Genomic DNA, 12982 nt, shown 5'->3' with positions numbered 1-12982 from the left:
TAGCCCATTGCCCACCCAAGCCCCAACCACCGATCCACCCTTGCACTCCTAAATCCTATCCAATATAAACCCAATCCAATATAATTTATAAACCTAATTCAATCCTAAAAAGTAAAAATAATTTAATAATTTAATAAAAAAATCCTAAACATCCTAAAAACAAAACAATTTAACACCAATAGCCACCAGTAACCCAATAACCCTAAATTGAAAATCCTCTAAAATCTCCAAAAATCCCTACTGCCGACAACCACCAGTCACCACCTTCCGCTGTCCACCAGGTCACCATCATCGTATTAATATTGACTTTGATATCTCCTTTGTATTTATCCCTATATGTTTTTGTTGGTTCTTTCTAGAAACTATAGAGAAACTGATAGTTCTATTCATAAATTCGATATTTTCTCTCTTTTTTTCCCTCTGTTTCTCTTGTCTAGTGAATTGTGGTTGTGTTTTGCTTTTGTTTCCCGGGAAAAAGTTCATCCAGTTCTTTTTTTCATTTTTGTTAACACAAGTCCTCTTGATTCTAGTGAAAAGACCCAAAACCAACAAATCTTTTTACCCAGAAATCATGGGTTTCTGTTGAAATAAATAAAAAGAAAAAACCTTGAAAAAAAATTCTGGCTTCTGTCATTAAAATAATTTTTTGGGGGGGTTTCCCTTATTTTATCTTCTTTTTGTTTTTTGGTGTCGGATACAAGTGTTTCTGTCATTAAAACAAACTATTCACACCAACACTTAATCCAGTTAACCGATCGAATTAATCGAAATATTTCGGTTCAATTAATTTTTTTTGAAAAAAATTCGATTCGGTTAATGGTTAAAGGATTATATAACTCGGTTAATGCTAGTTTGGTTTGGTTAATAATTGAACTGACTGTTTGAACACCCCTAAGTTAAACAATACCCAAACAATAATAACAAAATAGTAGTAATATAATAACAAAATGACAGCAAAATAGTGGTAAAACAATTCCAAAATAGTGGAAACAACATGTTTTTTTTTTTTTTGCACATTTAGGTCGGGCCCAAGTCAATAAAAGCTTACCTGAGGCCAGAACCATTTAGAAAATAGGCCTCGTTTTTTTTTTCAAACCCATTTTTTAAGCCTATATTTTTTCTCAAACCCTCCTACTTTTCGAACGAGCCTTTGGGCCGGGCCATGATCAAGTCTACTTATCATCATCATTATTGTTTTTATTTTTGGTAAGTAATGAAAATATTTATTATGTCACATGCTATATCTTCGCCTAAAAAAATTCATTTTTTAAAACACTTTTATTTTGGTCATTCAAAATAAGTCTTTATAATTTTGTCACCATTATTAGAGAACGCTTTCATTTTAGTCACTTAAGCGACAGCTAACTGTACATGCCAAATCATGTTCACATCATATTTATAGAAAATCCTTTTTTAAGTCTTAATATAGGTAAAAGAAATTTTAAAGATACAAAAGAAAAGGCGATAAAAATTAAAATAATGTATTAAAAATTGTCAAATTGTAATTCTTTATCCCATTGGTAAAAAAATTATATATTTTTTCAATATTGAAATTTTAAAACATCAAAATTAATTAAATAAATCGCTGAAATTTTGTTATTCTTTAATAATGAGAATCAATTTATTACTATACTATTAAAATTAATTAATTTAATCTCTTAAAATTTAATTTTATATTTCCAAATTATAAATAACAAAATCAACTCAAATAATTCATCTTTAATAATTGAATATCAAATTTAAAATTTCTTTTATAATACGATATCTCAAATTAAAAGAAAAGAAAATCTTAACAATTAATTAATTTTTACTTGTCAAATAAAATTCAAAATATTTTCCATCATGAAAAATAAGTAAAAATTTAATATATCTCAGAATTAATCAATAATGACGGCCACCGTTACATGAAACATATAAACTGTACAAAGTAGGCATGTCTCAGAATTGATCAATAATGGCTGCCTGCAAAACCAATGCCCTGTATAACTGTATTAGGAAGGACTACATTTAGGCTGGAAGGAAGACATTGAGATGTGGCACGGTTTTTAATTAATATTTGTCGTTTTATTTTATGGGGATTCTGAAATTTATCTGGAAAATTACAAAAAGTTAAATGTCAAGCTTTGTACATAATCTGAAGTATCCTTTGCCTTAAATGTACAACTGCGACTCGTTTCTCAACTCAGCCATGAAGAAACAAAAAGAAGAAAAAAATAACTGATTTATTTGGAAAAAAAAATATTTTAACCTTTTATCTATCCCAATAATTTTTAAATTTATTTTTTAAAATTAACTCAAAATAAATGAAAAATTAATAATTATTAATTTTATTAACATTACATACATGTGAATTAACATGTAAATAACACATTAATATTTCATTAATTTTTAAATTTTTTAAAAATTATTTTCTATAATTCATATAACTTTTAATAATTTAATGATTTTTAATTTTTAAAAATAATAGTTATATTTTTTTAAACTTTTAAAATTTAAAAAGTACATGTAGCAATTCATATGAGAACAATCTCAACAAATTTTAAAAACGTTATTTTTTTATTTATATAAAATATAAATTAAAAAATTAATTTTTTTATAAAATTAGGAAATCAAATAAGCAAAAAAGATAATATCAGTGATGATGTATTGATAAAAACAAACCTCAGCAGATAATATCAAGTAGCATCAGCAATGATGTATTGATAATTTTGAGAGAATTAGATACAACTAAAATTTAAGTCAATTCAAGCACTCCCATTTCAAAAGCGAACATTTCCGGGTAGTGACTGTTGAATGTCAAACTGGATTTGGGTTAACCCTTACTCGGTCCAAACCCAATTATTTCCTATTTCTTCTCCATTTTTGAGACTCAAATAGAAACTCATTTTCTTTTCGGTTAAACCAAGCAAGCGACAGCAGATATCAATTATTTAGATTATTACTGAGGCTCAGAGAGTTATATTTTGCATAAATTCAAGTGAAATGAGATCTAAGCGAATATACAGGTGAAGACTCAAGATTACACAGGTAGTGGGGAAAGAAGAAATTCGGGTTGTGATCTCTGTAGCAATATCCCGCAAAAGGGACATTGTGGTTTGGAGGCTACTTTTATAGAAGACGGCTCAGGTGAAAATTTATAATCTAGACAATGTTGCTGGGGCATCTTAAATAGTGACTCCGGTGCAAGTTTGGAAATCCATCTTTGACAACACTTGCACAGCCATAAAGGTGTGATTGGGCAAACCTGCATTGTAACAGCACACCTTGCTAACTTATGCTTCTGCCCACTGCTACCATTGCTCTCCATTCCCCTGCACACCCCAAATTCTGGGGATTCAAAAGGAACTGGTGCTGAGCAATAGCTACATTGCTCTTTATCTTCTTCTGCAAGTTCGATGCAGCGAGACCTGTTTTTTGACAAGGCAGACACTAAAAATTAGTAAGAGTTTAAGCGTAATTGAGAATAGATATAACTCCTGCAATGATTTTTCATAACAAGCCCGTCCTTTCAATAAATCATCAGTAGCACCAGGAATAAAAGTTGATTGTTTTTTAGTTTGAATGGAAGCAAATGCTATGTAAAACAGAAGTGATTGCATTAATGCAAGAGACTAAAACTGCATTCTTCTTTCAAAATATTTTATGAAAGTGAATTTTATGCAAAGTTTTCCTACCAAGATGCTACCTATCAGCACAGAAATATGAAAACTACTCGCATATCAGTTATGATTCCTACCAAGATGCTACCTATCAACACAGAAATATGAAAACTACTCGCATATCAGTTATGAAAGTAAGGACCTTTTGCAGGTTTTAATCTCTGTTGCCACAACTTTTAGTTGGTCGTGTACTTGATGATTATTATTTGCAACCCACTGCTCCATTTGTGCCATACCAAAAGGATACCAATATCCAGGCTCAGAAGAAGTGGTGGCTGAGTTGGATGCGAAACTTCTATAAGCAGAAAAACTAAAACCCACAAGTCTCTCTCGCAGTTCTTTTTCACTTCTTGAAAGTAAGTCCATCCATAACTTATGTTGCTTATCTTGAGCAAAATTGGGATTATCTACTGTAAAGTTCAACAAGTTGCTATTTATTTCATCTGCCTTCAACTCCGGCAGTATTACTTGTCGGCAAATGATGTTTAGGAGGTGCAACTGGCGTGAAGCAGCTTTACAAAAACTTTTACAGACATGTGGCAGAACCTTTCCAATAGAACGTTCCACATGAACATCCACATATGAGGATGAAAGCCACTTAACCAGAACATGGTCAACATAATCAGGTGCAGACCACTTGAAGGCCAATAATGCTGCTACAATATCCCAAATAACCAAAGGCTTATCCCAATGTTCATATTGCTTTAAGGACCACAAAATATTGGATTCCCAATAAACAAGTTCTTTTTCTGTAAAACCAGGGAGGGGTTCAATGTCAAATTCCAGGGAAGTGTTTGACAGAATATCCTTTTGGTGCCCACCAATCCAGAAAAATTCAACGGCAGCCTTCTGAAGCCTTGGCAAGTGAAAAGAAAATCAATCCATGATAAAAGTGTAAGGTAAATGAAACAAAAATAAGCATTCATTTTCCTTCTTTATCCCATTTCTTATTGCTCTATATATGTTTTTTCTAAGAGGTGTCCCATTTTCCCTTAGTCCTGGGAATGATGTTTTGTCATGCAAATTTAATGAGAGAATAATGACTTCACATATTTAAAAGGATCAACTCAAGAACTAGGAAGATTAAGATCATGAATTTTCAAATTGCCATAGCATCCTTGTCCAGCTGACAGACAACCAGGCAAAGTTGAGCATCTAAACCAGGACTGTGATTTAGGTAGAGTACACACTCTATTTCATTAAGGACTACAAAATTCTTCTGGCCTTCACTCAACGTTCCTTTGACGAGTATTTAATAATGAACTTGATTCTTAACCTGAGTGTTATATTTCCTCCTAAAGAGTGAAATCTCTCCATAGCCTGGTATGATATCAATATTTAACTATTCCCTAATTCTCACAATACAAATACAACATTAGAGTGTAACTTAAATAAAAAAAGATTTTAGCAACAGTTCAATACCTCGCCTCATACATGTGGTCCAACTGATTAACATCAAAACTGCGAACCTACAAAAATTAAACACACAATTAAGTCTCTTGTTCTTTAATATGTACATATTTTACAAATGAAATATTGAATAAACAGCATCATCTCTTAATACACCAGCAGTTACTTTAAGCAACGTTACATATAAAAAGGTGTTCTTGTAGAAAGACATTAACAGAATCATTGTTTATATCTGTAATTGATTCAAGCCCCACATTTCATGCATCAACAGTGTGTCTAACAAGCATGCGTGATACTCTATAAAGTCAGCATTCAATGTTTCCTTTTAATACTTTCTTCAATATAAATGCACGATTCTAGTACTGGCCTGTAAGAAGGGCATGATTAAGAGAACTGTTCTTATTTCTTTTTCATTGTAGATACAAGCAAGTAATAATGATAATAATGATGATTTATACTTCATGTTAGAAGTGAGCATCTTCCGATGATACACATTAAGGCCACAAGCAGTAAGTGGGATCCTTCTTTTATGAGGAAGAATATATGAGTCCCACAATGTTCCAAAAGAAAACCGAATAAGTAGGATAAAACATATAATAAAAATCTTTCACCAAAGTACTTTGTGGACATGGATATGAGCTTATTTGAAAGAAATATAAAAACAACACAAATGAGAGATTTAGTAATAACACCATACCATGGCTACTGCAAGATTACTTGGTGATACCACCAGACCAAGGCATGAAATAAACACATCCGGCATCTGTAAAAATGTTTGTCACATTCCATAAAATGAAAAGAAAAAGGGTATATGAGACCAACAAAGGTGGCATCATACATCACTGACGCTCCTCAGCCCAGGAGAACTTGAAGGAATGGGCATTTCACTCAGGGAACTTCCACGTAAACTCCAGCTACGAACAAAATTATCCTAATATCATTGATAAGTAAAATAGGTAAATTAATAAATGAATGTAGAAAAATCTGAGAAATAACTTGCCCAGTTAAAAAATGAACTCATAGCAATACATTTTATCTTATATACCTGGACCTCAAGGGTATAAGATTTATGCATATAATAAATTATAACTTACAGTATGCAAATTTCATCATTTGCCAACTAATGACACTGAAGTTGGAATTAATGAACAAGGAGAAATATTGGTTAAGTGTCCAAAGAGATTAAGTAATTAATTAATGAAACAAATGTAACTGTTTGTGGTAGTGGATGACATACAAAAGAGTAGCATGTAATTTATTGCTCTAAAGAGCAGTCGAAGAGATTTTGGCAAGGCATGAACATATTCATGGCTGACAAAAACCTTCTTGTTGCGCTCTATGATTCTTCCATTTGTAAAGACAAATACATATAGGAAGTCAAGAATGGAGACAGAAAAGAATTGTCATGTTAATGGTGCCTAAAAGATATCCTTAAAAATTTTAACCCACTTAGTTAAAGTAGCAATGCTAACCATAAGCAACTTGCAAATATGCAATATCTGCTAGAGACATTTATCTTTAGACAATCACATCTAGACATTGTAGAAGTTTATACCTGGCTGCAGCTGTACAAAAAACATCCATCAAAAGCCCAAGCTAAACCAGTAACCTGAAGACATTTCATCACAAATAAATCAATGGCGAGAGTCAGCAAAATAGATGACGAATAAAAATGCAGAAACTTACAACTTGGTCATGAGCATCATATGGTCCAGCTTTATCAAATGTTTTCACAGATGTATCTCCTATCCATACTTCAATAGCTCCAGATGTTCTCCCCACCGCTAAGAGCATTTTATGAAGTGACTGAGTGGGCATAAGAGAAAGCACCGAGACTGGGACAGCATAAATATTTACAATCTATTCAGAAATTTACAAGTCAGAGTCTATTCTATTGACTAATATAAACAAATAAGAAAGGTTTAATTATGCTCCCCATCCCTATACTCTTTGCACATTTGAGATCTAGTCCCTCTACTTTTAATCTCAGGAATTTAACCCCTCTTTACTCTTTTGGTTTAATAATTGAAGTCCAACTGATAACACTATCCAAGAAATTAGGTTAAATTGGATTCTGTGGCATTTTAAAAATAAAATAAATTTAGTCGCATAGCGATTATGAATCTAGAGTTGTAAGGTTCTTCAACACCATTTCAGAAAAGTAAGACGAAAGTTGATACCTTTTTTTTTTTTTTTTTTAACTTAAATGGCTTTAAATTGGCCATGTGACCATATTTGTTATTTTAAAAATGCCAAATAATCCAATTTAGCAGAATTCATTTTACATTGGATTTCAATTATTAAATCAAAGTAGTAGAGGGACTAAATTCCAAGGATTAAAAGTACTGGTACTAAATTTCAAATGTCCAAAATGTACAGAGACTAGGTGCACAATTAGACCAATAAGAAAATACAACAAAATTCTCCAGGTTACTGCCTTCAACAGAGAACAAAAATGAAGCGTTATTACCTCCTTCAATGGATAAAATGGAGCATTATTAACTTCTGTTGACTTTAAAAACTCCTCCCCATGTCCTATCCATATCCTTACACTGTACAAAAGAACAAGCAAGTGCATAAGTGGACAAACCTTTCATATTCTTGTTAAGAGTAAATAAGAAAATTTACAAAGCTAAATCCAAAGAGAAATCAGCACCACTGATTGTCAGAAAGTACTTTTTTAGCTCCAGAATTCCAGTTACAATTGGAACATAAGAGAAATTTTATTTTAGTAAAAAATTTATAAAGCATCACGAGAAAAAGCCATTAATTTTGCTTGTATCTCATCTCCAAAAAGCATGTTCCGACACGGTGATACCCATCAATAGAAGAAACTTTAATGCTAATGTTATATAAAGTTGAAACAATGTGACAGCATACCTAACTCACCTCCCGTCAGAACTTCCAGTAGCTAATAAAACTTGAGGAGTAGAAGAATCAGAAGCAAGCAAGGCACAACTTATTGCAGTGACCCAGGAACTGTGTGCCTTAAGGATCCCAATGAGCTCCACTCTGGTAGGGGCCAAACTTTGCTCAATAGAGTAGTACTCAGGTACATTGATTCTCCAGAATGAAATTTTACCAGATTTTGAACCAACCGCTAGCAGAGAGAAGCAGATGGATGAATTAATTTCAGGAGCCCCACAAATTCTAGATGATAATTTAAGCAGGGGAGACCAGGCAACAACAAGTGATGATAGCATTGCACTGCGTGAAGCATATTGATCTGCTGTTATCAAAGGTAGGATACAAACTTCAGGTGGTTTTTTGGCAGATCTTCCTCTACCTCTGGTAGCAGGAACTATCTGATGTGAACTTTTTCGTCCGCCAGATTTCGTGCACCTCCCTGAAGTAAAGTCACAAAGAGCACAGCTAAGCTCTCACTGGCATTTGAAACCAAATCAGAAGCATGATATTGGGATTAACTTGATAAAAAGAATGCTAATTAGACAACAAAGAGACGGAGAGCAGAAGAAACTATTTTTGGACAAAAATCAGACCTCGGGAGGACCCTGCCCCTCCAATTCAAGGGAAGGGCTGGGGCCATGTGATATTTGGTCACAAGAAGTTTCCAAGCCAGCATTCCTGCAGCAGTCATTAAAGAAGAAAAGTTAATCACTTTAAATTATTTAATTTAAGGATGCCACATGCAATACCAAGAGATTGGGAAATCCAAGCTCAGAACAAGTAAAAGAATTCATGAATATCTATTAAATTCAGATTCAGGTTTTTATTGATATTCTTTGCAGCCTGATCAATACACAGTCTTATTCTTTGCAGCCTGATCAATACACAGTCTTACTTCTCCTCGGTAAAAACCTTTGGGCCATAGTGTGCTATTAATTTCATTGCTTTAAGTTTGGTAGCACCCTTACTCTTCATGGAAATCAACTCTCTTTTTTTTTTTCATTTATAGGCTTATGCAGGAGGGATGCATGCTTACCTAACACCAAAGTTATTCACCTTTCTGCGTTTCTGTTCCTTCATAGAAACAGAATCTGTAGGATCATCAACATAACCATGATTTGTCACTGGCTCCTAGTAAGAGAAGAGAAAAGTTTGTCAAGGTAAACTAAAGAATAAACTATTGAATTATGCCCTAGTGCCAATCTGATTAGACATGGATATACCATTAATGATGCATAGAGGTGAGTTATACAATGAGTGATAAGGTTTTCCTTCACCATTAGCCCAAAAAATAAATAGTTAATACATGATAATTGAATGAAGTCCATGAAACATAAAGTCCCTGATTGCACAAAAGCTTCAATGGGTAGAGATCAACCGAAAATGTATAATACTTTAATTAAGTTCAATGGGATAAAATAAAATTTATAGTAATTCTAGATTAGGGTTTTGGCTAAGGCATGTTTGTATAACCATGCATAATCATTTACAGAAATTCTAGAAAAAAATGCTCTCTCATGAAATATATAGTCTAGCTGCAACCCTTGGGTTATTTAGTGGTGCGCCTCTGTCGCTCTTTCTTTCTCCTAGGAACTTAGAGAATTGCTAGAGGAAAAAAGGTTTTTCCATTGATGCATATGGATGGCCTAGACTGAAAAGAAAAGAGTTACGAGACTACATGATAGTACTTAAGGTTTCCTTAGCCTATGCTAAAGATCATACAAGCTCAAAGAGAATCTGTTCTCAAAAGAGAGATTTGAACTAGAGAGAGTTAAGGAAGCAAATAAACTTTTTATTATGGCCTTCCCTACCTTGAAGGTCTTGACAAGTGGCTGGGCGAACTATCATTGGAGGCAAACATTTGAGTGGCTCAACCTCAACAATGCTTTTCGTGTTTGTCAACACAAGAGGTTGTCAAGAGCCTAGATTATGATATCTAAAAGTTAAGCATGAATCCTAACCATATGTTCAATATACCATTACATAACCACTATAAAGGGTTACAAGTATGATCCTAGGGGGATCAACTATCTCTTTGAAATGCATGTTTAATTTCTGCTGCGTTTATTAGATTTTACATGTCTTATTTGGCATGAGGATGAATCCATCGTAAAAATAATATAAAAGACTTCAAATGAGTAAACCTAACGACATAGAAAGCTAATGCAAACTTGGTTCATTAATAGATGAAAGGACTTACATTAGAAATTTCTGAGGGAGGAATATCAGGATCCTCGAAACTAATACTTGCAAGATAATCATAAAGCCTATCAGTTAAATCCAAAACCTACAGAAGATTTTAACAAGAGCGGGTCATTAACAATAATTGCATTTAAGCAACAAGACAAAAAGTTATGGTCTAACATGTTCCTCCGTTTTCATCAATTATACAGAGTTAATCTCCACCATATAATATATACTTTGGTTCTACAAGACTATATTTCATCAATCATTCTAATTTTGTTATGGTACTCACCAATTTTCAAATGAACTACTCAAGCATTTGAGTACCCATGTTTTCAAGGGTGTAAGGCAGTGTAGCCATTATATCGCCTCAAGCACAAAGCATTGAAAAGGCGCTTGCCTGAGTGAAGTAAAGTGCAATATGTATATTTATGTTTTCGTGTGTGTAAGCATGTGTGAATATATATAAAGCTTAAGATGTACAGTAAATCTATGGTGTGGTCTAGTTACCTACAAATCCTGCAATTTTTGTATTGATTTAATATGCATGATTTCCTTATGGTCAAGGTTTGTTGTTGAATGCTCAAACATTGATAAGTATAAAGTTTGATATTATCCGTTTCTTACTAATGAAGGTATATCCAATGAAAAAAGTGAAAAAAATATATATATATTAAAGAGAACTTCAATCAGGCGGAACCCTTTTATGCCTATTGCCTTTCAAAAAGTGCACTTAAGGCACCAAGTGTGTGCCTCAAATGAGGCTCACCCAAATGGGTCTGAGGTGCTTTTTGTTGTATAATGCTAAGGCGCAAGGCATAGGGGAGCCTAGGTGCATGCCTTGACAGTGCTGCTGAGTCCCTACTTCACTTCAGTGACCTCAAATATTTCATTGTAACTACAACTTGCTGTAATGAGACCAAAAAGTTTATCCTGCCCCCTAAGTACGTACCTCTACCCATTCAGCACAAAAATCACAAAAGGGAGGACGATAGAGCTTTACACGCCCTTCTGTGGTGCAAACAGCCAGAAAGCACCTGTTGCATTTTATTGAAGCAAATTTGCATAAGTACAGATATGAAGTGCAGAAATTGAGGGAATAATGTAATGACATCTTTCAGACTCTTACCCAGAGTTGGGAGCCATTCCAAGATTAGACCATGAAACTGATCGAACAGAAGGACGAGGATCCCGATTTAAAGTGGTGGGTAACAAACAGCCAGATGCTAGATCTGAGGAGACAAATTATACCTAAATGGTCAAATGCAACCCAATTTTGTCGAAAACAATGATTAAACTTCTTCAACCCGTTGAGGTTTATCAAACTAATAAATTTGAGGCAACTGAAGCACATTGTGGTCAGAACTCTAGAAACATGCAATAGAGACGCACCTTCTCTTTTTACCGCCCCAATGGGATAAGGTTCACTCCTGTTTATACTGATCAGGCCTCGAGGTCCAAAGGGCAATGCCGGATTCTGATAAGATAATTAATTGACATTTTTTTGAGAAAAAAAAAAAGCGCCTACGATCAGTTTCAATGCTTAGCAACAAAACAGTGTTCCTGCAGCACACATCAAACAGTATACACAAGACATTTTTCTTTTTACTTTTTGTTTCGTTTCCTCCTTTAAATATAGTATTCTCGTCAACAAAACACAGCATAAAAGAAAAGGATGGCACCCAGCCACCCACTAGGCTTTTAGAAAAGACGAGGTTTTGAAAGCAAAAGTCATTGTAGCTAGCAAAAACTTACCAGAATGGTGACCAAGTGACCGGATGCCACGGCAATTAGGTTCTCGTCGGACCAGGCGATGGAGTTAGGATACGATGGTGAGTCCACCAATGTTACCGCCTGGAAACGAGAAGCCATTGGTATGGTCTGTTAAGAGAACAAAGGGCACTATTGTGGAAAAGGGGAACAAGCTTTTTGTTTACTCTTTTTCGTTGAGAAAAGAGGAGAAATTAGATAGTTAAAAGACGAAAATAGTAGCTTGTTTTATTGAATGTGGAAAACGGGAATGGAAAATTTGGAGGGAAATTAGAGCAGAGCTTGAAAGTTATGCGGTTTTATAAACAAGTTGCAGAGCGTAAGTGACAAAGCGAAAACCCTAGTTCGAGTCGTACTGTCGTTGGAAGAGGTTTATAAGTTGGGAGATTTTTTAGTTCGGTAATAAAGGAAAGGTGTAAGATCCGGAGTCTGTAATTGGGCCGGGTTGGATTGGTCAGGTTCGCTGCTCTTCTTCAACTTAAAAGCAAGTTAAATGGACTTTTCGCTAACTCCCACTGGCCTGGCTATAGATTCTTGGACCCAATTTCGGATTTGATAAGGATCCGGGTCGGGTCCGCTCCGCTCTCTATTATTATCGTGAGCTAAATTAGCTTTCCAGGAGCTAATTGAATAAACATGTTTATTTTTTATAATTAAAAATAAATATTATATACTTTCAAAAAGATAAAATATATAATATACAGCCTTTAATATAAATAATATGTTATCTATAATCTATTATATATTATATATAAATATAAAAGGACGAGTTTTAAAAAAAAATTTGAAATCACTATAATATCTTTTATTATTGATTGTATTACTAAATTAAAATTAGAATAATAATTTATTAGCATATTACTAATTATTATGTGATAATATTGAAAGTAATATTAGTTAACTTTTTAATTCATGGAATATAATTAGATAAATTAAAAACAATAAAATCATTTAGATAAATGATATATACATATTATATATATGGGTAATTATTTGATACACACGTGGTGAAAAGTTTTTATTTTACAAGCAAGTTGAGATTTTATCACGTG

At 33.6% G+C, this 12982-nt stretch overlaps 1 protein-coding gene across 5 annotated transcripts; it reads right to left on the bottom strand.

The window, feature by feature from the left end:
- Positions 1–2942: 2942 nt before the first annotated feature.
- LOC107947722 (uncharacterized) lies at positions 2943–12287 on the bottom strand. Of its 5 annotated transcripts, none has more exons than XM_041074530.1 (16): positions 11916–12287; positions 11553–11637; positions 11290–11392; positions 11113–11197; positions 10177–10263; positions 9013–9107; positions 8569–8654; positions 7959–8415; positions 7540–7621; positions 6756–6929; positions 6625–6678; positions 5908–6000; positions 5767–5832; positions 5082–5128; positions 3802–4515; positions 2943–3407 (listed from the first exon to the last, which is right to left on the bottom strand). In XM_041074530.1, exons 1-16 carry the CDS (start codon positions 12030–12032, stop codon positions 3020–3022), a joined length of 2733 nt encoding a protein of 910 aa, XP_040930464.1. In that variant the 5' UTR covers positions 12033–12287; the 3' UTR covers positions 2943–3019. The 5 variants fall into 5 exon arrangements, with proteins under 5 accessions (XP_040930464.1, XP_040930465.1, XP_040930466.1 ...); XM_041074531.1 differs by having other exon boundaries at positions 7959–8416; positions 8570–8654; positions 11553–11723; positions 11916–12047; XM_041074532.1 differs by lacking the exon at positions 3802–4515 and having other exon boundaries at positions 7959–8416; positions 8570–8654.
- Between the last annotated feature and the right edge of the window lie 695 nt (positions 12288–12982).

This window comes from Gossypium hirsutum, chromosome A08 (genome assembly GCF_007990345.1).
Source record: "Gossypium hirsutum isolate 1008001.06 chromosome A08, Gossypium_hirsutum_v2.1, whole genome shotgun sequence".
Lineage (NCBI taxonomy): Eukaryota > Viridiplantae > Streptophyta > Magnoliopsida > Malvales > Malvaceae > Gossypium > Gossypium hirsutum.
The sequence above is the reverse complement of the archived record's forward strand: the minus strand, read 5'-3'. Positions and strand labels throughout refer to the sequence as shown.

Excerpts from the sequence above, each read along its gene's own strand:
- LOC107947722 (XM_041074530.1), bottom strand. The coding sequence starts at position 12,032 with ATGGCTTCTCGTTTCCAGGCGGTAACATTGGTGGACTCACCATCGTAT. Across the intron at positions 11,198-11,289 it reads GGAATGGCTCCCAACTCTGG|GTGCTTTCTGGCTGTTTGCA; the intron begins GTAAGAGTCTGA and ends AAAATGCAACAG. Across the intron at positions 4,516-5,081 it reads GACCACATGTATGAGGCGAG|GCTTCAGAAGGCTGCCGTTG; the intron begins GTATTGAACTGT and ends TCACTTGCCAAG.